This window comes from Rattus norvegicus, chromosome 16, assembly GCF_036323735.1.
Source record: "Rattus norvegicus strain BN/NHsdMcwi chromosome 16, GRCr8, whole genome shotgun sequence".
NCBI classification, from domain to species: Eukaryota; Metazoa; Chordata; class Mammalia; order Rodentia; family Muridae; genus Rattus; species Rattus norvegicus.
This window is the reverse complement of record NC_086034.1, coordinates 37,349,742-37,373,946: the sequence shown is the minus strand read 5'-3', so window position 1 is coordinate 37,373,946 and position 24,205 is coordinate 37,349,742. Positions and strand designations below refer to the sequence as shown.

Here is a 24,205-nt window from a genome sequence, read left to right as displayed (position 1 = left end):
GTTTGTGATTCGAGGACCCTTCTGGCTTGTTAACTGCTTTTGCTAAATGAGCAACAACCACAACTAAAAACTAATACCAATGATGAAAACTTCACAAGAAAATAAGCAAGAGGTTGAAATGCTTTCTAGCCCTTAGCCTTGTAAGGGAAAAGAAAGTATGGTAGGATAAAAGTAAATATTTTTCTAGTTTCTACTAATTTTTTGAGTTTGTAGTTTAACATTTTTGGGTGACTAAGATTAATGGTAGATTATTTTGGAAATATTGAGAGTGTTGAGAATTAGAAGCTGTTGGTACTGTTGAAGGAAGAGCATAAAAACAAGTCTAAATTCTAATATACATGACTCAGGGTGAGGAGCTGGCCCCTTGGCTAGAGTGTACCCAGGAATCAGAGTTGCTCTGGAGGACTAAGATTATCCCAGAGATAGTATGCAGGTGGAAAGTTCTGCCTCCTTCCTGAGTGGTGGTCATGGTCTGTCTTCTCTAGTGGCTTCCCGGGCAGCAGAGAGATATGCAAGATACAGAGATGTGTGTGTGTGTGTGTGTGTGTGTGTGTGTGTGTGTGTGTGTGTGTGAGAGAGAGAGAGAGAGAGAGAGAGAGAGAGAGAGAGAGAAGCTGTTATAAGGCTGAAGTAAACACTCAAGCAAAGGGAGGCCACCCTACAATGTGCTACAGCACTCAGTTCGTGGTTAGTGGGCCCTATTTGATTCCCCATAATTTCAAAACAGGCCGAAAAATACTACTATGTTTCCAGGCACTCATCGAAGTTTTCTCAAACCAAATAAAGTATCTGTCCAGTGATTAGGTTGCCTGCGAAATTTTGTTTCCCCCAAATACTTTTTTAAGAATTGTCCCGTCAAACTCACCCAAATGCCACAAAAATACTAGCAGGCATTTGACCATTTCTCAGTTGGCAGTTTACCAAGAGTAAAGTGCCTGCTCACCTCCCCTGGCACTGAAATGGAGACACACTTATCCAAGATGGAATTCTTGCCATGAATTAATAAACCATTGGTAACAAGGAGGCATAGATGGGAATAAAGAAGTAGAAGCCTCAAGCTCAGTGGCATTGTGCATTCAAACACCTCATGGGACGAGGCTAATTTCACAAAAAGCGTTCCTCCCCTCCACGTGCTCACGTGGCTTCATGAAGGATTGGAGTCCTGGAAGCCAAATTTGTAAAGCATCCAATTCTAGTTGTGAAGGTTGCATATTTGTTTATTGAAACTGTGCTGTACCAAAATAATTTATTTGCTTAAATTTCAATGGCTTAATTTTGTAGCAGCAGGGGCCTATTTTGTCTGAGAAAACTTTCTTCTTTCCAGATCTCCAGTGGAGTCGAGATTGCAGGAAAATGTTCATTGCTAATGGGGATAATGACTAAAAACACAATTATAACTCCCTCTCGACTACCAGTCAGCTCACCTCATAGTTTGCTTTCTAAGTGCTTTAAAGGAAGCAAGCTATCTAAACGCTAAATAACTACACAGAGTGCCAAAATGCTCTAGTTGGAGCAAGAGTAACCATCACAGACTAGAAAACAACTAGAAAGAGAACATAAGCATGTTCTTAATTTTATTAGGAATGACAAAGCAAAATTAATCATTATGTTAGCCAAGGATTATGTATGTATATATAGCTACAATTAAAATACAATCTTTATTCAACAAAATACCCTAGTGAGTATAAACAAAGCTAAAATGAAGTGTTGGCAATCAGTGTTAAGTCCTAAAATGCTGAACATTGTCCTTACAGCCTAAAGACTGTTTGACTGAATTACCCACTTTACTTCGCATACTTGGAAGCATTTTTCCAGTTGACTCACATGTTGTAGCAGAGCTTGAACTTGGGAAAGCACCAGGAACTATTTGAGCCAATTAAAATGAGCAAAATGGCTTAATACTGGGAAGAACATAGCATTCGTGGGAAAAATAAGGTTCAAATAAATAGGAAGAATGTAAACTGAAGGACAGGTTTGAGAGGGTGTAGGGGATGGTGAAATTTTAAAATAATGTATTTACTACTTTTTATGACATGAAATAGCAGGGGACTATTTATGTCAACCTTTTACTATCTTACTTTTGCTTTTTAGGGTATACATATATACGAAAATTCCATGCATTGCCTACACATTGCTTTAAAATCTGTATAGAACTATGAGTTGAGCAAGGATGGCAACAGTGGACATTCCAAACTGGATGGAGAAAGCCGCGAGGCCTCAAACACACACAGAGAATGACGGGCAAGTGAGGAAAGCTGGTCGCAGAACAGGTGGCATTATCCAGGAAATGGCTCATTGTTGCTTATCCTGTGCCAAACGGTCAGCCTGAGAACATACACATGAGGACTACTATACAGGCTGAACAGATTATATCTGGGAACACACACACAAATATATATGTGTATATTAATAATTATTTAAAAAAGGGCCAATAATTTGAAGGAGCAGGAATATCTTGGCGGTTCTGGAGGGAAGAAAGGGAAGGGAGAAATGCTATAATTATGTCACAATCTCAAAGAGATGCAGAGGATAATGCATTATTCTATTGTCATTTGTATTCACACAAACGGAATAGGCATTTAGACGTCCTTGGGTTGGGAATTAGGAGCAGTTGGAAGTCAAACAGTAGAGAAATAACTTGTGTTTCATGTTTTCCTGGTTCCTGATGCCATGCACCGACACTGTTTCATGTTGCACAAGCATCAAATATCCAGGGTTCAAGACGAGTGCAGGATGAAGGGTGAGGGTGAGAGCTCCATCAGGGTTGCCTACCGTGTACTTGTCTCGAGCGTAGGGAATGCTGTAAATGAGGCACCACTATTTTACATAGGAGTCTGTGAACTCATGGGAAAAGTGCAATGCTATTGGTTTAAGATAATGCTATATGCATTTCTGCCTGGAACACAGTAAATAAAAACACAGTAAAAAGAAACCAAAGCAAAACACCTGGTAAATATTTATTGACATTTTTTTGAGCCCTCTTAAGTTTACATTTATCTTTATAGCATGCAATGGTATATATCACCACAGCTTAATGATTTATTGAATCATTACTGACCCATAGATTTGTAATTTAAATTTTAAAGAAAGGTATCATGGAGAATAATTGAAGGGTCATTTATTGAAAACGTCTTAAATCCTTAAATAAAAAAAAGTTCATCTTTAATAGAAGGTATTATTTTAATGGAGACCTTTCTATTTTTATATTGTGGTCAAAATAAAAGAGCTGAAAGTCCTAGATGGCAGTCTGTGAATCATTTTGAGTCCTCGCCACCAGTACAGGGCAGCCTTATTACCCTTTCTGTTACAGTGGAAGGACGAGTTGGGGGATGGTTATTATCTTCAGAGGGATCACTACTGCCCAGCAGAGCTCGCCATTTACCGAGGCCGAGTCTTGGGGAAGAACCTGTCATTTACTGCTTTCTGGGAGAAAGCTTGCAATTGGCCGCCATGCCCCTGAACTTCCTGATAGTTCAGACAAAGCTTCGAGAGCAATATTCAGAAGCACCGGCTGCTGTCTAAGGCTGTCACGCCATGGCCCTTATTCAGCAGGTACCTTTGTGAGAATAAACTGATTCACAGCCATTAGGGGAGAAAGGTCAATCTGTGGAAGCTGAGACTTCTCATTTATCATCCTACTGTACAACCTTGTTGGCAATTTTATTCTCAGATATCAAACAAGTAATTTTGGGCTTGTTAATACCTTTTGCCAACTGATACAGTAGTTCAGACACGAACAAGCAAGGGCTGTAGATGTGAGATACTGTGTTTTGTCTTTCGCCTAGATCAGACAGGCATCACTGATAACAAAACCAACAAAAAAGTGTGTCGTAATTGACTTGGGGTGGTCTGGCTGCTACCCTAAAATCCTCCATCCCTTCCTCCTCTGCACGGCTCTCCCTACATCCAGCGATTTTAAGAACTTTTAAGAATTCGAAGGGTATTTTAGAAATTCCTTCTAAAGCCAGCAGACTTGTGTATTGCCAGGGAGACAGGCATCTTTGGAAGTATATCGAGAAGACATTTCCTAGCTTAGATAATCAAACAGCTTTTCTCTTTCAGACTTTAAATTTACTCCCCATACCCATGGGGTATAACAACTGTAGGATTTTCAAGGATCTTGCTACTCATGTGAAGAAGTCTTATTAAAGTAAAATGTGCTCATAATGTGTACATATGTGTTTTTATGGGACCACTAAACAATCAGTTAGCTAGGTTAGGGCTAGTGCTCTAAGCCTGTAAACTAACACTCCAGGAGAAAGAGACCAGAGGAGTTCAAGGTTATCCTTGATGGCACAGTGAGCTTGAGGTCAGTCTGGGCTATATTAAGATTTTGTCTTAAAAATAAAAAAAGAAACAAAAGTCAAACAAACCAAAGCAACACCTTCCATTGCTCCAAATCCCATAAATCTATGAAGTATATACATCTATCTATCTATCTATCTATCTATCTATCTATCTATCTATCTATCTATCTATCTATCTATCTGTATGACATTAGATACTATACATGCAATATATTATCTCTTTTATTAAAGCATAGGTCCAGTGATAATATACATGAAAAGTGTTTCCAAATAATCAAACTATGGTAAATTCAGATCTCATTCCATGGTGAGTGATGATTCTCTCTTAGCCTAATGGTTAGTGTTCTGGTGACTTTTACAGATAAACTGTTACCTAACTGCCATAGGTAAGAGAGGTTACAACTTCTGTTTGTCTTGCTCTATACTAAAAGCCTCAGAGATTAAAACTGTGCCTAACACAATCAGCATATTTTTCTTCTAGAAAGAAAACATTAAAGGGAACAGTAAATATCCTTGCTGGAGCACAGACACCAGGCAAAATGTATTCTCTAGAACTGGTGCTCCCAGAGCCCATGTGCAGGCTACACTCAGAATTCTCTTACCAGTCTGCAGCCTCCGCTCTCCCCTTCCTCACCCCTCTGATTTCGTGTTGATACTATATTCTTTCAAACGCCAAGAGGGCGACTTTACACACAATCCATCAAATCTAACCTTTTTTTTTTTTTTTAACTTGAGTATTTCTTATATACATTTCCAGTGTTATTCCCTTTCCCGGTATCCGGGCAAACATCCCCCTCCCCCCTCCCCTTCCTTATGGGTGTTCCCCTCCCAACCCTCCTCCCATTACCGCCCTCCCCCCACCAGTCTAGTTCACTGGGGGTTCAGTCTTAGCAGGACCCAGGGCTTCCCCTTCCACTGGTGCTCTTACTAGGATATTCATTGCTACCTATGAGGTCAGAGTCCAGGGTCAGTCCATGTATAGTCTTTAGGTAGTGGCTTAGTCCCTGGAAGCTCTGGTTGCTTGGCATTGTTGTACATATGGGGTCTCGAGCCCCTTCAAGCTCTTCCAGTTCTTTCTCTGATTCCTTCAACGGGGGTCCTATTCTCAGTTCAGTGGTTTGCTGCTGGCATTCGCCTCTGTATTTGCTGTATTCTGGCTGTGTCTCTCAGGAGCGATCTACATCCGGCTCCTGTCGGTCTGCACTTCTTTGCTTCATCCATCTTGTCTAATTGGGTGGCTGTATATGTATGGGCTACATGTGGGGCAGGCTCTGAATGGGTGTTCCTTCAGTCTCTGTTTTAATCTTTGCCTCTCTCTTCCCTGCCAAGGGTATTCTTGTTTCCCTTTTAAAGAAGGAGTGAAGCATTCACATTTTGATCATCCGTCTTGAGTTTCATTTGTTCTAGGCATCAAGGGTAATTCAAGCATTTGGGCTAATAGCCACTTATCAATGAGTGCATACCATGTATGTCTTTCTGTGATTGGGTTAGCTCACTCAGGATGATATTTTCCAGTTCCAACCATTTGCCTACGAATTTCATAAAGCCGTTGTTTTTGATAGCTGAGTAATATTCCATTGTGTAGATGTACCACATTTTCTGTATCCATTCCTCTGTTGAAGGGCATCTGGGTTCTTTCCATTTTCTGGCTATTATAAATAAGGCTGCGATGAACATAGTGGAGCATGTGTCTCTTTTATATGTTGAGGCATCTTTTGGGTATATGCCCAAGAGAGGTATAGATGGATCCTCAGGCAGTTCAATGTCCAATTTTCTGAGGATCCTCCAGACTGATTTCCAGAATGGTTGTACCAGTATGCAATCCCACCATCAATGGAGGAGTGTTCCTCTTTCTCCACATCCTCGCCAGCATCTGTTGTCCCCTGAGTTTTTGATCTTAGCCATTCTCACTGGTGTGAGGTGAAATCTCAGGGTTGTTTTGATTTGCATTTCCCTTATGACTAAAGATGTTGAACATTTCTTTAGGTGTTTCTCAGCCATTCGGCATTCCTCAGCTGTGAATTCTTTGTTTAGCTCTGAACCCCTTTTTTTAATAGGGTTATTTGTTTCCCTGCGGTCTAACTTCTTGAGTTCTTTGTATATTTTGGATATAAGGCCTCTATCTGTTATAGGATTGGTAAAGATCTTTCCCCAATCTGTTGGTTGTTGTTTTGTCCTAACAACAGTGTCCTTTGCCTTACAGAAGCTTTGCAGTTTTATGAGATCCCATTTGTCGATTCTTGATCTTAGAGCATAAGCCATTGGTGTTTTGTTTAGGAAATTTTTTCCAGTGCCCATGTGTTCCAGATGCTTCCCTAGTTTTTCTTCTATTAGTTTGAGTGTGTCTGGTTTGATGTGGAGGTCCTTGATCCACTTGGACTTAAGCTTTGTACAGGGTGATAAGCATGGATCGATCTGCATTCTTCTACATGTTGACCTCCAGTTGAACTAGCACCATTTGCTGAAAATGCTATCTTTTTTCCATTTGATGGTTTTGACTCCTTTGTCAAAAATCAAGTGACCATAGGTGTGTGGGTTCATTTCTGGGTCTTCAATTCTATTCCATTGGTCTATCTGTCTGTCTTTGTACCAATACCATGCAGTTTTTATCACTATTGCTCTGTAATAGTGCTTGAGTTCAGGGATAGTGATTCCCCCTGAAGTCCTTTTATTGTTGAGGATAGCTTTAGCTATTCTGGGTTTTTTGTTATTCCAGATGAATTTGCAAATTGTTCTGTCTAACTCTTTGAAGAATTGGATTGGTATTTTGATGGGGATTGCATTGAATCTGTAGATTGCTTTTGGTAAAATGGCCATTTTTACTATATTAATCCTGCCAATCCATGAGCATGGGAGATCTTTCCATCTTCTGAGGTCTTCTTCAATTTCCTTCTTCAGTGTCTTGAAGTTCTTATTGTACAGATCTTTTACTTGCTTTGTTAAAGTCACACCGAGGTACTTTATATTATTTGGGTCTATTATGAAGGGTGTCGTTTCCCTAATTTCTTTCTTGGCTTGTTTCTCTTTTGTATAGAGGAAGGCAACTGATTTATTTGAGTTAATTTTATACCCAGCCACTTTGCTGAAGTTGTTTATCAGCTTTAGTAGCTCTCTGGTGGAACTTTTGGGATCACTTAAATATACTATCATATCATCTGCAAATAGTGATATTTTGACTTCTTCTTTTCCGATCTGTATCCCCTTGATCTCCTTTTGTTGTCTGATTGCTCTGGCTAGAACTTCAAGAAGTATATTGAATAAGTAGGGAGAGAGTGGGCAGCCTTGTCTAGTCCCTGATTTTAGTGGGATTGCTTGAAGTTTCTCTCCATTTAGTTTAATGTTAGCAACTGGTTTGCTGTATATGGCTTTTACTATGTTCAGGTATGGGCCTTGAATTCCTATTCTTTTCAGGACTTTTACCATGAAGGGGTGTTGAATTTTGTCAAATGCTTTCTCAGCGTCTAATGAAATGATCATGTGGTTTTGTTCTTTCAGTTTGTTTATATAATGGATCACGTTGATGGTTTTCCGTATATTAAACCATCCCTGCATGCCTGGGATGAAGCCTACTTGGTCATGGTGGATGATTGTTTTGATGTGCTCTTGGATTCGGTTTGCCAGAATTTTATTGAGTATTTTTGCGTCGCAAATCTAACCTTTTAACGCACAGATAAGCAAATCCATCCAAATCTTTTAAGAAACTGTCTTCACAGGTTTCTTGCGTTTGTAACGGTACTTTTCTTTATGCTCACTTCCTTTTGATACTGATTGGTTGGTTGATATTTCTATTTTTCTCTATGTGATTTGCCTCTGGCCCTTCCTGCTCAGAAGCCCTCAGTCTCATGGTCCAAAGAAGAGGAGGACCTCATGGTCTGGAGGAGGCAGACTTTCCGCCATTACACATTCATGCCTCTTAGATCTCAAACACAGCTTGATGTGAAGCTGTGCCTGCTCCTTCCTCCTCCATGATTTGCTGGTGCCTCTGTCACAAAAAGGCTGGGGCTGCCTTTTATTCCACATCTTCTGTAAAAGCAGGGTGTTTAAGGGCATGGTTTGGGTACAGGTCTTGGTCCATGACCCAAGGTCTACTCATTTGCCATTTAACTTCTGTCCCTTTTGTTGTGCTTCCATTTCCCAGAACTATGGAATGTTTTGTGAAATCTGACCTTTGCCAGATTTCAGTTCTTTGACTTTAGCTGTTAATCCTGAAACCTGTAAAAATCTAATTCTCTCACATCTGTGAATGGTTGTCATACAAGTCAAGATGAAATTTGAGAATCATAAATAAATTATTGACATCAAAGGTGAAATGTTAGGGCATGAAGTTCTGTCTGATATGCACTAGGTGGTGGTTCTCTCTCTCTTTCTCTCTCTCTCTCTCTCTCTCTCTCTCTCTCTGTATGTGTGTCTTTACGGATTTAAGATGGGGCTCGTTTCTAGCCTTGTTGTTAGGGAGACAGCTCAGTTAGAAAGCCAGGCAGAGTGGTGCGTGTCTGTGATTCTAATGTTAGGGATGTGGACTAGCTAATGAGGAATTTCAAGCTCCAGGTCCTGTGAAAGACATTGTTTCCACAGACAAAACAGACAGCTTGTGAGGAACAGCATTAGGGGTTGATTGCTGGCCTCTACACCTATGCACACACACGTGAGTTTACAGACGCATGAACATGCTCCCCTCGCACACTTGGTCTAGCCTCATCTCTGGTTAGTAGGAAGGAGGACAGTTGTTCATACTTCCAGGATGGTCCACTTCACTGTCTATATGGTCACCCGTTATGGGGGACTCTTCTAGTGAAACTTCCCTGGACCAAGACCCTGCCACAGCTACTACTGTGTTAGAGTTAGTTGGAGTGGTTTGCTGTGGGTGGCTGCTAGTTTTCTCATGTTCCTTCTTCCAGAGGTACACCTTTCAAACCTAGTGGCTTCGAATGATCTCAGAACAGACTAGCAATCACAGGAAAATCAGAATCTGAGTCCCATCCCCAGTCCCAAAGGTGCTAGCAATTACTCCTCCTTTAGCAGAGTGTTTGTCAGAAAGAGAAGACAGACTTAGGACCTTCGTACTCAATTTCACTCAGCTACATCTAGCAGGCTAAAGCATTTCCCAGCATCCTTTGCTGCTCATTGTCCTGTGTTGAACCATAGTCATTCTTAAGCAGGGGACTGTCACCACAACACTAGAGTCTTCTATTCTCAACAACTGTAGAGATGAATAACCTTTCTCCAGTGACTCATTTACCCTTGACAGAAGTTCCCAGTGCTTTACTCCAGTGTGCTGACATCAGGTCTCAAGTTGACTCGGAAAAATAACTAGGATTCTGAATGCTCTGATTCTTATATGAAGCTGGATTTTAAGTCACCACATCCCAGAGTTTTGCATTTTGTAGAAATAAGACAAGGAGGTTATCTTTGCTTTCACTCAATGAGATTATTAATGATAACAAACTTCCAACCCTATAGTAAGAGAAAACTATGTTAATCCACACAACCTGTATTCTGGATCGAGTAAATACAGCTTTGTGATTCTTGTTTTTCTCAGTTCACTGAAGACTGGGCAAGAGCTTGGGCCAAAGTTGGCTCTGGTCACTGCTTCTGAAATATATTAGTTAAACTAAGGTATTCTTTAAAGTCTTTTATTTGCTAGGACTGAAGATCAGAATTATGATAGCACTCACTGCCCCTCCTTCGGATGCTTACACACATGTTCCAGAACATGTGGAGAAGTACTTGTTATTGTATGTTTCACAGATGCCTGGCTTGTGTCATGTCCTCCTGTCAGAGGAAAGTGCTAAAGAGAAAGTGCTGAATAAAGCTTTTTGAATTTGTTTTTATAATATACACCAGTGTGCTGTCTCTAGGGCTTCAGCCCATGTATGTGCGCATGCATGTGTGTACGTGTATGTCTATGTGTGTGTATATGCATGACAGTGTGTGAGTGAGACTCTGTGTGGGTATGTGTGTGTATGCTTTCGAGTGTGTGATTGAGACTGTGAGTTGTGTGTGTGTATGTAAGACTGAGTGTGTGTATACATGTGTGTGTGCATGCATGAGTGTGTGTGAGACTCTGTGTGTATGTGTGTGTGCATGTGTGTGTGTATGCGTGAGAGTGTGTGATTGAGACTGTGTGTGTGTATGTATGAGAGTATGTGATGCTGTGTGTTTGTACATGTGTGTGTACATGTGTGAGAGTGTGTGAGTGAAACTGTGTGTATGTGTGTGTGTGTGTGTGTGTGTGTCTGCACATCTGTGTATTTGGAGGTAGCTGGAATCATCAGTTTACATAGGTCCATAAATGAAAAGTACACATTTTCATCGGATTAAACGAGCTTTGTAAAGCACACAAACAAGCCTTCGGGGTCACGTTTCCAGCTTCATCTCCATTTCCTAATGAGGGCAGGAAGATTAAAATATCTACTGACTAGATGTGACTTTGCATTTCAATTATCTTTTTTTTTTTTTTTAATTTAAAACGTATTTTTTTTTTTATTAACTTGAGTATTTCTTATATACATTTCGAGTGTTATTCCCTTTCCCGGTTTCCGGGCAAACATCCCCCTCCCCCCTCCCCTTCCATATGGGTGTTCCCCTCCCAACCCTCCCCCCATTGCCGCCCTCCCCCCATAGACTAGTTCACTGTGGGTTCAGTCTTAGCAGGACCCAGGGCTTCCCCTTCCACTGGTGCTCTTACTAGGATATTCATTGCTACCTATGGGGTCAGAGTCCAGGGTCAGTCCATGTATAGTCTTTAGGTAGTGGCTTAGTCCCTGGAAGCTCTGGTTGCTTGGCATTGTTGTACTTTTGGGGTCTCAAGCCCCTTCAAGCTCTTCCAGTTCTTTCTCTGATTCCTTCAATAGGGGACCTATTCTCAGTTCAGTGGTTTGCTGCTGGCATTCGCCTCTATATTTCCTGTATTCTGGCTGTGTCTCTCAGGAGCGATCTACATCCGGCTCCTGTCGGTCTGCACTTCTTTGCTTCATCCATCTTGTCTAATTGGGTGGCTGTATATGTATGGGCCACATGTGGGGCAGGCTCTGAATGGGTGTTCCTTCAGTCTCTGTTTTAATCTTTGCCTCTCCCTTCCCTGCCAAGGGTATTCTTTTTCCTCATTTAAAGAAGGAGTGAAGCATTCACATTTTGATCATCCGTCTTGAGTTTCGTTTGTTCTAGGGATCTAGGGTAATTCAAGCATTTGGGCTAATAGCCACTTATCAATGAGTGCATACCATGTATGTCTTTCTGTGATTGGGTTAGCTCACTCAGGATGATATTTTCCAGTTCCAACCATTTGCCTACGAATTTCATAAACTCGTTGTTTTTGATAGCTGAGTAATATTCCATTGTGTAGATGTACCACATTTTCTGTATCCATTCCTCTGTTGAAGGGCATCTGGGTTCTTTCCAGCTTCTGGCTATTATAAATAAGGCTGCGATGAACATAGTGGAGCACGTGTCTCTTTTATATGTTGAGGCATCTTTTGGGTATATGCCCAAGAGAGGTATAGCTGGATCCTCAGGCAGTTCAATGTCCAATTTTCTGAGGAACCTCCAGACTGATTTCCAGAATGGTTTTACCAGTCTGCAATCCCACCAACAATGGAGGAGTGTTCCTCTTTCTCCACATCCTCGCCAGCATCTGCTGTCACCTGAGTTTTTGATCTTAGCCAATCGCACTGGTGTGAGGTGAAATCTCAGGGTTGTTTTGATTTGCATTTCCCTTATGACTAAAGATGTTGAACATTTCTTTAGGTGTTTCTCAGCCATTCGGCATTCCTCAGCTGTGAATTCTTTGTTTAGCTCTGAACCCCATTTTTTAATAGGGTTATTTTTTTCCCTGCGGTCTAACTTCTTGAGTTCTTTGTATATTTTGGATATAAGGCCTCTATCTGTTGTAGGATTGGTAAATATCTTTTCCCAATCTGTTGGTTGCCGTTTTGTCCTAACCACAGTGTCCTTTGCCTTACAGAAGCTTTGCAGTTTTATGAGATCCCATTTGTCGATTCTTGATCTTAGAGCATAAGCCATTGGTGTTTTGTTCAGGAAATTTTTTCCAGTGCCCATGTGTTCCAGATGCTTCCCTAGTTTTTCTTCTATTAGTTTGAGTGTGTCTGGTTTGATGTGGAGGTCCTTGATCCACTTGGACTTAAGCTTTGTACAGGGTGATAAGGATGGATCGATCTGCATTCTTCTACATGTTGCCCTCCAGTTGAACCAGCACCATTTGCTGAAAATACTATCTTTTTTCCATTGGATGGTTTTGGCTCCTTTGTCAAAAATCAAGTGACCATAGGTGTGTGGGTTCATTTCTGGGTCTTCAATTCTATTCCATTGGTCTATCTGTCTGTCTCTGTACCAATCCCATGCAGTTTTTATCACTATTGCTCTGTAATACTGCTTGAGTTCAGGGATAGTGATTCCCCCTGAAGTCCTTTTATTGTTGAGGATAGCTTTAGCTATCCTGGGTTTTTTGTTATTCCAGATGAATTTGCAAATTGTTCTGTCTAACTCTTTGAAGAATTGGATTGGTATTTTGATGGGGATTGCATTGAATCTGTAGATTGCTTTTGGTAAAATGGCCATTTTTACCATATTAATCCTGCCAATCCATGAGCATGGGAGATCTTTCCATCTTCTGAGGTCTTCTTCAATTTCTTTCCTCAGTGTCTTGAAGTTCTTATTGTACAGATCTTTTACTTGCTTGGTTAAAGTCACACCGAGGTACTTTATATTATTTGGGTCTATTATGAAGGGTGTCGTTTCCCTAATTTCTTTCTCGGCTTGTTTCTCTTTTGTATAGAGGAAGGCAACTGATTTATTTGAGTTAATTTTATACCCAGCCACTTTGCTGAAGTTGTTTATCAGCTTTAGTAGTTCTCTGGTGGAACTTTTGGGATCACTTAAATATACTATCATGTCATCTGCAAATAGTGATATTTTGACCTCTTCTTTTCCGATCTGTATCCCTTTGATCTCCTTTTGTTGTCTGATTGCTCTGGCTAGAACTTCAAGAACTATATTGAATAAGTAGGGAGAGAGTGGGCAGCCTTGTCTAGTCCCTGATTTTAGTGGGATTGCTTCAAGTTTCTCTCCATTTAGTTTAATGTTAGCAACTGGTTTGCTGTATATGGCTTTTACTATGTTTAGGTATGGGCCTTGAATTCCTATTCTTTCCAGGACTTTTATCATGAAGGGGTGTTGAATTTTGTCAAATGCTTTCTCAGCATCTAATGAAATGATCATGTGGTTCTGTTCTTTCAGTTTGTTTATATAATGGATCACGTTGATGGTTTTCCGTATATTAAACCATCCCTGCATGCCTGGGATGAAGCCTACTTGATCATGGTGGATGATTGTTTTGATGTGCTCTTGAATTCGGTTTGCCAGAATTTTATTGAGTATTTTTGCGTCGATATTCATAAGGGAAATTGGTCTGAAGTTCTCTTTCTTTGTTGTGTCTTTGTGTGGTTTAGGTATAAGAGTAATTGTGGCTTCGTAGAAGGAATTCGGTAGGGCTCCATCTGTTTCAATTTTGTGGAATAGTTTGGATAATATTGGTATGAGGTCTTCTATGAAGGTTTGATAGAATTCTGCACTAAACCCGTCTGGACCTGGGCTCTTTTTGGTTGGGAGACCTTTAATGACTGCTTCTATTTCCTTAGGAGTTATGGGGTTGTTTAACTGGTTTATCTGTTCCTGATTTAACTTCGATACCTGGTATCTGTCTAGGAAATTGTCCATTTCCTGAAGATTTTCAAATTTTGTTGAATATAGGTTTTTATAGTAAGATCTGATGGTTTTTTGAATTTCCTCCGAATCTGTAGTTATGTCTCCCTTTTCATTTCTGATTTTGTTAATTTGGACACACTCTCTGTGTCCTCTCGTTAGTCTGGCTAAGGGTTTATCTATCTTGTTGATTTTCTCAAAGAACCAACTTTTGGTTCTGTTGATTCTTTCTATGGTCCTTTTTGTTTCTACTTGGTTGATTTCAGCTCTGAGTTTGATTATTTCCTGCCTTCTACTCCTCCTGGGTGTATTTGCTTCTTTTTGTTCTAGAGCTTTTAGGTGTGCTGTCAAGCTGCTGACATATGCTCTTTCCTGTTTCTTTCTGCAGGCACTCAGCGCTATGAGTTTTCCTCTTAGCACAGCTTTCATTGTGTCCCATAAGTTTGAGTATGTTGTATCTTCATTTTCATTAAATTCTAAAAAGTTTTTAATTTCTTTCTTTATTTCTTCCTTGACCAGGTTATCATTGAGTAGAGCATTGTTCAATTTCCACGTATATGTGGGCATTCTTCCCTTATTGTTATTGAAGACCAGTTTTAGGCCGTGGTGGTCCGATAGCACGCATGGGATTATTTCTATCTTTCTGTACCTGTTGAGGCCCGTTTTTTGACCAATTATATGGTCAATTTTGGAGAAAGTACCATGAGGAGCTGAGAAGAAGGTATATCCTTTTGCTTTAGGATAGAATGTTCTATAAATATCCGTTAAGTCCATTTGGCTCATGACTTCTCTTAGTCTGTCTACATCACTGTTTAATTTCTGTTTCCATGATCTGTCCATTGATGAGAGTGGGGTGTTGAAATCTCCCACTATTATTGTGTGAGGTGCAATGTGTGTTTTGAGCTTTAGTAAGGTTTCTTTTACATATGTAGGTGCCCTTGTATTTGGGGCATAGATATTTAGGATTGAGAGTTCATCTTGGTTGATTTTTCCTTTGATGAATATGAAGTGTCCTTCCTTATCTTTTTTGATGACTTTTAGTTGGAAATTGATTTTATTTGATATTAGAATGGCTACTCCAGCTTGCTTCTTCTGACCATTTGCTTGGAAAGTTGTTTTCCAGCCTTTCACTCTGAGGTAGTGTCTGTATTTGTCTCTGAGGTGTGTTTCCTGTAGGCAGCAGAATGAAGGGTCCTCGTTGCGTATCCAGTTTGTTAATCTATGTCTTTTTATTGGGTAGTTGAGGCCATTGATATTGAGAGATATTAAGGAATAGTGATTATTGCTTCCCGTTATATTCATATTTGATGTGAGGTTATGTTTGTGTGCTTTCATTCTCTTTGTTTTGTTGCCAAGACGATTAGTTTCTTGCTTCTTCTAGGGTATAGCTTGCCTCCTTATGTTGGGCTTTACCATTTATTATCCTTTGTAGTGCTGGATTTGTAGAAAGATATTGTGTAAATTTGGTTTTGTCATGGAATATCTTGGTTTCTCCATCAATGTTAATTGAGAGTTTTGCTGGATACAGTAATCTGGGCTGGCATTTGTGTTCTCTTAGGTCTGTATAACATCAGTCCAGGATCTTCTGGCCTTCATAGTTTCTGGCGAGAAGTCTGGTGTGATTCTGATAGGTCTCCCTTTATATGTTACTTGACCTTTTTCCCTTACTGCTTTTAATATTCTTTCTTTATTTTGTGCGTTTGGTGTTTTGACAATTATGTGACGGGAGGTGTTTCTTTTCTGGTCCAATCTATTTGGAGTTCTGTAGGCTTCCTGTTTGTCTATGGGTATCTCTTTTTTTAGGTTAGGGAAGTTTTCTTCTATGATTTTGTTGAAGATATTTACTGGTCCTTTGAGCTGGGAGTCTTCACTCTCTTCTATACCTATTATCCTTAGGTTTGATCTTCTCATTGAGTCCTGGATTTCCTGTATGTTTTGGACCAGTAGCTTTTTCCGCTTTACATTATCTTTGACAGTTGAGTCAATGATTTCTATGGAATCTTCTGCTCCTGAGATTCTCTCTTCCATCTCTTGTATTCTGTTGGTGAAGCTTGTATCTACAGCTCCTTGTCTCTTCTTTTGGTTTTCTATATCCAGGGTTGTTTCCATGTGTTCTTTCTTGATTGCTTCTATTTCCATTTTTAATTCCTTCAACTGTTTGATTGTGTTTTCCTGGAATTCTTTCAGGGATTTTTGCGATTCCTCTCTGTAGGCTTTTACTTGTTTATTAATGTTTTCCTGTGCTTCCCTAAGTGTGTTCAGGTCTTTCCTGAAGTCCTCCAGCATCATGATCAAATATGATTTTGAAACTAGATCTTGCTTTTCTGGTGTGTTTGGATATTCCATGTTTGTTTTGGTGGGAGAATTGGGCTCCGATGATGGCATGTAGTCTTGGTTTCTGTTGCTTGGGTTCCTGCGCTTGCCTCTCGCCATCAGATTATCTCTAGTGTTACTTTGTTCTGCTATTTCTGACAGTGGCTAGACTGTCCTATAAGCCTGTGTGTCAGGAGTGCTGTAGACCTGTTTTCCTCTCTTTCAGTCAGTTATGGGGACAGAGTGTTCTGCTTTCGGGCGTGTAGTTTTTCCTCTCTACAGGTCTTCAGCTGTTCCTGTGGGCCTGTGTCTTGAGTTCACCAGGCAGCTTTCTTGCAGCAGAAAATTTGGTCTTACCTGTGATCCCGAGGCTCAGGTTTGCTCGTGGGGTGCTGTTCAGGGGCTCTCTGCAGCGGCAGCAACCAGGAAGACCTGTGCCGCCCCTTCCGGGAGCTTCAGTGCACCAGGGTTCCAGATGGTCTTTGGCTTTTTCCTCTGGCGTCCGAGATGTGTGTGCAGGGAGCAGTCTCTTCTGGTTTCCCAGGCCTGTCTGCCTCTCTGAAGGTTTAGCTCTCCCTCCCACGGGATTTGGGTGCAGAGAACTGTTTATCCGGTCTGTTTCCTTCAGGGTCCGGTGGTGTCTCCGGCAGGGGTCCTGCCGCTCCTGGGCCCTCCCCCACGGGAGCCCAGAGGCCTTATACAGTTTCCTCTTGGGCCAGGGATGTGGGCAGGGGTGAGCAGTGTTGGTGGTCTCTTCCGCTCTGCAGCCTCAGGAGTCGCATTTCAATTATCTTGACAGTTTCTCATCATTTTTGATGATTTAGTAATGCAGAGTGTAGCAAAGTAGCTGAGCTTCTCCCACAAAATATCAGAATTGTTTTTCATTTTAATATACTTCAGAAGATCATAAAATTTTCCTTAGAGTGACAGCTGAGTCTCAATATTTATGGCTTTCTGATTGCTGTAGCGCTTTAGGGAAAAAAAAAACCCAAAATGAGCCCTCAAGTAAAATTTAAGTGAAAAAGATTAAAATTCAAGGTTCTGGACTCCTTTCATTTGAACGAATATCCAATTTTTTTCCTGGATGTTTTATGTCCCAACCTTAGTTTCCCCGTATTTAACAGGTTTTGAAAAAGTGCTTCATTTCTCTCTGAAATATACGAGCTGCTTGATTTTTTTGAAATCAGCCCCTCTTCAGATCAGCACCACTTTCCCCTCATGTTTCCTACTGGAGGTGGCCACACACTGCATCTGCCCACAGATGAAGGAGGTCAAGCCCAGGATGAGTGAAGGAAAAGGGTAGCTGTCAGGACGCCATGCATTTAGGATGCCTCCACCGTGCTGATACCCACACGGGGATTTGTAATGTGTGCCCGAGTCTGTTTACTCTTTAATCTTCCTGTGAGCTTTTATTGTTTTCTCATTCATGTGCATTGACTCGATTGAACTGTTTATTCAAAATATAGCTCTTTAATCAGTTTATGATTTTGTAACTTTTCCCTCCAGTGTTTCTAAATATTTTTGTTAGTGCAGTGTGTTATTAATATCTTATTATTTTGGGGAGCAATATAATTTCATATTAGAATGTCTCACTACTATTAAAAGGATCGCAGAAGTGTAGAGAAAAATGTGAATGCCGTTGACAGCTTCACAAAGCAAGAGAAGAACCACATGAGCCTGAAGAGATTTATTAAAGACAATAATTTTATTAAAGGTCATTAAAATGCCTAAGTTTTAAAAAACTTATTTTTATTTTATGTGCATTGGTACTTGCCTGCATGTATGTCTGTGTGAGGGTTTTAGACTCCTTGGAACTGGAGTTACAGACAGTTGTTAACTGTCATGTGCTGGGAATTGAACCTGAGTCCTTTAGGAAGAGCAGCCGGTGCACTTAACCACTGGACCATCTCTCCAGACCCTGCACGTCTACGTTTTATTAAACTCACACCTATATGTTTCCCCTGAGATTTCTGACAATGAATCTCTTCATTAAGTTACCTGACTGTTCTCCAAGCTCTATTTTAGGTGATGTATAATGTGAAGTAACGGACCCAGAGCTCTGCCCTTGTGAGACTGATACGTGAATATCAGTGACAGTTGAGGACGACGACGATGACGACGACGACGATGATGATGATGATGATGATGATGATGATGATGATGATGATTGTGGTTAACAAAAGTTGTTATTTGAGTTTGCTGAATCTTGTAAACAAGACCTAGTGATTACCCGTTGCACCTTAGTAAAGAAATGAAAACAAGTAACTCAAGATTAGATTCCTTGGGAAGCACAGCACCCAGGCATAGGGGAACACCCTCCTTTTTGATTTGCCAGCTAAGCTGTAGCAGAGATGTACTGTGGTGAAGAGAACAAACACAACCATGAGGAAAGTAACCTGGAAAACAGAGACATTGTCAGGGTTGTTCGGAGAAGGTTTGGAAGCTTCTAAAAGGCCCATGATAAAAGTGTTCTTTCATTTGATCTGCATAAAAGATTTTATTCCGAACAAAACAACATAAAAGTAGACTTGCTTAATTATGGGAAATTTGAGAATGGTCTGAATTTTTATCCAACATTAACTCTAGATCTAAAGGAGGAGAAAACCTCTACTTCACCAGTCTCTTTCACTCCTACTTTATTTGGCTAATTATTTTCCCTATTATTCTCTCTCTCTCTCTCTCTCTCTCTCTCTCTCTCTCTCTCTCTCTCTCTCCTTCTCCCTTCCTGCTCCTTGCCCCCACCCTCCTCCCTCCCTCTCTCTCTCTCTCTCTCTCTCTCTCTCTGTGTATATGTTCGTGTGTGTGTGTGTGTGTGTGTGTGTGTGTGTGTGTGTGTGTGTGTGCAGGCCTGGTTTTACACTGCTGTTGGTCATTCATTTATTCATGAGCAAGTCACCTCTCTAAGCTTCCATTTGGTCTTGAAGCATGCAGAAGGTAACACCGTAGACAAGGATATAGCCCAAACTAAGGGCTTATCCAACTGATAGCTAACACAGCTTACAAGGATTAACAGAGAAGAATGGTTAATATTAAATATAACACATGTGATATGCTGTGATACATAAAAAACCCATCACAGATAATAGCTCTTTAAGCAATGGAGATAAAGCAGAGGCTTGGGAACTCTGGCCACACAGAAGTTTCTGACAGACAGTGCCTTAGCTTATCCCATGTGTGTGGTTGACTACCCAGTCTGCAGGAAGCAGCGCTGGTGTGAACCCAGCATGTTCGGATGCCCAGTTACTCACCCTTGCCAGGCTAGTCCCAGACGGAACTTTATAAGGGACATACTTCCTGTAGATATGACCGACTCTAGAACATGGAACATCGAACATTTCTCCTCCGCACATCCAAACCTAAAAAGGAGAAGGTAAAATTAAGGGTAAATTTCACCAAAAAAAGAATGAATAGAAAGTATGAAAAATTTACAAATTTCCTTTAACAAACTTTTACCTTTAAAGTATGTGGATCAGTGTGTGTGTGTGTGTGTGTGTGTGTGTGTGTGTGTGTGTGTGTGTGTGTGTCTGTGTGTCTGTGTGTCTGTGTGTCTGTGTGTGCATGTGAATATGTAGACATGAGTATCTGTGAGGGTCAGATGATCATGCTCTGTCACCTGGAACTGGAGTTGCTGACTGTGGATGCTGGGAACTGAACTTGAGTTCTCTGGAAGAGCGGCAACTTGTTCTTAAGCACTGAATTATCTCTTCTGGATAATTTTTGTCATAGGTAGTTAATAAAAAAAAGTTAAAATCCTGATTCACAAATACATAAGATAAAAAACTAGTTCCCTAAATTCTTTTCTACAGATATTATACTGGTAGTTTTTTTCTTAAAACTTCTCATTGTAATTATTTTCCTGAAACAGAATTTAATGCTTAGATATCTTCTCTGTACAGATACTTGTTTTTTAATAGTGTTGTCAAAACATTTAAAAATATATTTCTAAAATTTAAACAGTGAAATAATGAAGGTGGAGTTTTCAAAACAGTGGTGTTAATGATGAAGTACAAACCTATCCATGCTGTATGCAGAATATAGATTCTGGTACTTGCATCTGGGTCGATCTTAAAATTAGTATTGCATTTTCATTACCCTTCACTACCCATAGTAAAACAATTAACAGGTTATATTGTGTTTCACTATGACAAGTCATGAGAACATAGACATAGTCCCAGATTTACGTAGCAGATGGTATATTAGAAAATAATTTAACTATCAAAACAGAAGCCTAGGCTTCATAAAGATATACTTCTACCATTTTTTTTTTTCGGGGCTGGGGATTGAACCCAGGACATTGTGCTTCCTAGGCAAGTGCTCTACCACTGAGCCAAATCCCCAACCCTGGGCCATTTTTTTTACAAGAAAAAATTTTAAAAGGCTTTTGATGGTTTGATGGTTTATGATATATGGACCCCATTATGTAATCTGGACCATGATACTTTTACATATGGATTTTTCTGTGAAGATTTTTTTATTTTTTGCATTATATTGAACTTAAAATCAGTAAATATTGAGCAAAATCTATTACCCTTCAAATTGCTGTTAGGGCTCAGCTAATCATTTGATGATGTTAAGAAAATGAAGACCGGGAGAAAGGAGAGACAGGAGGGAGAGAGGGGCAAAAAAGCCGTGGCAGGACAAGATGGCAGGTGATGTTAAGATTCTGCTCTGTGTATTTACAGGTTGTTATTAATGTTCTCAAAGGATGGATGGTACCGGGATTTGTATCTTTAAGTAGGCAATTATATCTTACCAATTGGGTCAAAAAAAATGAAGACCAATTAACAAAAACCCCAGACACAAGAAGCCCTCTTTTGAGTTGTTGGTCAGGGCTAAGAGATTCTCAAAGCATATAGCCTATTGCTGTTACCCTTGGTTATATGCAGAGGTGGAAGGTAAGTTTCTATTGTTAAAGATACCATGAACTTCAGAAACATGGCCTAGAGGACCCTGAGCCAGAACTGACCTGATTTTCCCCTCCCTAGCTTTCATGGTACTGGAAGGTGCCACACAAGCCTGTAATGGAGAGACACAGTGAACTGTCTATGATGATATCATATCTAGATATGATGTCTGTGGACCACAACAATGACAAGCATAGCAAGATAACCCTGCAGGCAAAGTAGTGGCTCACACACCTTGGTGATAACCAATGCCTCTCTAATTGGACTTAAGACTCACTCAATTAACGGAGTGTGGGAAGACCATGTCTGGTATTGGAAACTTAGCTAACTAACTAATCAATGATAGTGAAATTAAAGTTATTGGAGAAGAATTGACAACCACTAATTTACTAAGTTAGCATAAAACCTAACTGAAATACATAAACATGTGTTCCTATGCCCACACATAGCCTTAATCTTCACCTGTCATCAAGTAAACTTCTGTTTGAAATAGAAAGATCATTACAGAAAAGTACAACCAGTTAATATGCAGAACTGCAGAGCTCAGTCTCAATGGATTCATTTACAAAACACAAGGATTATTATCAAAGATGTGTATAGAAATATTCTAAGAGCCAGAGCATCAGGAACATTTCTGTGAGATTGTGTCTGTTAGTAACATCAGAAGCTGCACCTGTAATACCTCACCAACATGACCGCTCAAACATGGGTTGGGCAAGGACATCAACCAACAAGCCAAACTACCTGGGAAAAAATTCCAGGACACTTCAATCCTACACAAAGAACTACAGGAGACTTGTGGAAAGCTGTAATAGCTTCTGCTGTTACAAGATGGCACTGGCTTCCATTGCAGCAGCCCGGCTCCTCCCTGTAAACAAACTGTGTGCGCATGTGCAAGAGTGTGTTCAAGCCAAGTCTTTGCCCACCCCGGGGCGTGCCAATGAGATCACGGCTATGCGGCCAATCAGGAAGGAACACGTTGCTTTAGGGGATATAAAGCTAACACTCTCTGGGGCCCCGGCGTCTTCCTCTTCAAGATGCAATAAACGCTTTGCTGTAGAAGGATCCTGGTGTCCGCGTGCGTTCTTGCTGGCGAGACAATAGCGCGGGACATTTGGTGCCGAAACCCGGGTCAAACGCCTCACCATCGCTGGCGCCGAGGAGACCCTCCGCTCACGGAGAGGATTCAGAACTGCAGGACGAAGGTAAGCTCTGAGAGGCATGTTTGGTCTTGATCTCTCTCATCTCTCTCCCCCATTAGAAGATGCGGTGGAAGCTTTTGTTATTTTGGCAGCGCTCATTCTTTTTCTTTTGGTTTTTGATTTTGCGGCTGCCGCTAGGCACAGTCAGAAGTCGTGCCTAGAAGATGAGAAATGCCGCCCAACAGTAATAGCAGGACAAGGGGCGTTAGAGGAGTTCCAGGACAGCATGTCAGAAACAGAGCGAGGTGAAAGATTAGAAGCTTTAAGAAGGAAAGGTGCACCTAAGAAAAGAGGCCCTTCCAAGGACCTTGGATCCGAGGAAGCGAGAGATAAGGGGAAGGACGCCCTGGGAGAGAATCAGGGAGGAGATAAAAGGAACACAGTATTTTGGGAGAAAAATTTTGTCTTTGTGCTTGTAAAAGGTGTGATTAGGCTCTAGAAACTTCACAGAGTCATACTGATCAGATTTGATAGAGGTAGACCGCCTGAAAAATTTATTCAGGAGAATCAAACAAAAAGATATCTCAATTCTAAACTTTTGTCTTGAGAATTGTACAGAGTGTGACTACTTGGATTCCTGGTCTCAAGGACTTTCAGCTGGGACCAGTGAGGACACATCAGCTACAGCATTAGTTTCATTTTTCCTACCCCCTACCCCCAAGGACATCTCAACGCCCATGCACAGCTTGATGAAGTTAATGTAATTGGGTTGTGAGTGGAAATATTCAGGACTGTGTTTCACTTCCATACCATTTGTGAATGTCAGTCGTGCTGTTCAGATATCTCATAATATATCTCAGTATCTTACAGGAATTTGGTTTCAACACGTTGATGGACTAGTCCAGGAATTGAGACAATCCATCGTCCATATCAACTCCTCTCGAGTGGATGGTCACCGTGGAAGTGGTGGGAAAGGGGAAATCCTACCTCTCTGCTGACTCCTATTGGAATCTGGGTCCCTTCGGTGGGACACCATCTAGTTTTTTCCCTCTATATCTATTGTCTGTCCTTGGTGCACCAAGCTGTCCATGTCTATCAGTTTATGTCTGTGGTTTTTGTTTCTCGTTGTTTAAATGTTTTATGTTTCATGTTCAAAAGAAAAAATGGTAAAAACATTATCTGCCAGTTGTTCACACCTTGATTTGGTTTTAACTCATTTCAAAAAAGGAACAAATGAATAAAAAGCAGTTTCAATCAGTCCTTGGAGCCCTGTACCTGTAGCCAGGAGTCTAGGTCAGCTGGAGAAGCTGCCCGGGGGGCTGAGCGTCTGCACGAGCTGATCTTAAAGGCACCAGCAGCTCCTCAGCTTCTTTGGTACAAGAGCTGATGGCTGTTTCTCTTAGAAAAATCCCTGACTTATTATTAGACTTAGCAGTTGACAAGGTGCTTCTCTTAAAATCATAGCTAGAAAAGTAAAAATGGTGCTTGGTCTAAATATTAAAGACTTGTGTAGCCAATTCAATTTTGTTTCTGATTGGTTTTAAATGTATAAATATGCTCTACATGCCTTGGTTATGGACTATTGGCTTTTAAGTTATTGGATATGGTTAAAAAGGTATAATATTGGTAACAGAAACTTGACATAAAGCTGGTAATTTGGATGGAGTCATTCTAGACAACATGTGGCATGAGCCAACCTAGGGAAACAGGTCTAAATTGAGATAATATTTTTATGGAATTCTTACTCTAGAAACCAGGCTTCTAAAAGAATTTAGGGCAATGTCTCTTTGAGGTATCAGAGACCACACCATCGTGCATT

General features: G+C 40.7%; 1 protein-coding gene across 2 annotated transcripts in view; it reads right to left on the bottom strand.

The window, feature by feature from the left end:
* Galntl6 (polypeptide N-acetylgalactosaminyltransferase-like 6) overlaps positions 1–24,205 on the bottom strand; it is a 1,251,036-nt gene that overhangs the window by 80,763 nt on the left and 1,146,068 nt on the right. For both annotated transcript variants that reach the window (XM_017600182.3, NM_001135756.1), the window contains one exon: positions 19,589–19,696. In XM_017600182.3, the coding sequence (XP_017455671.1) occupies positions 19,589–19,696 (108 nt within the window). The remainder of the gene's footprint in view (positions 1–19,588; positions 19,697–24,205) is intronic.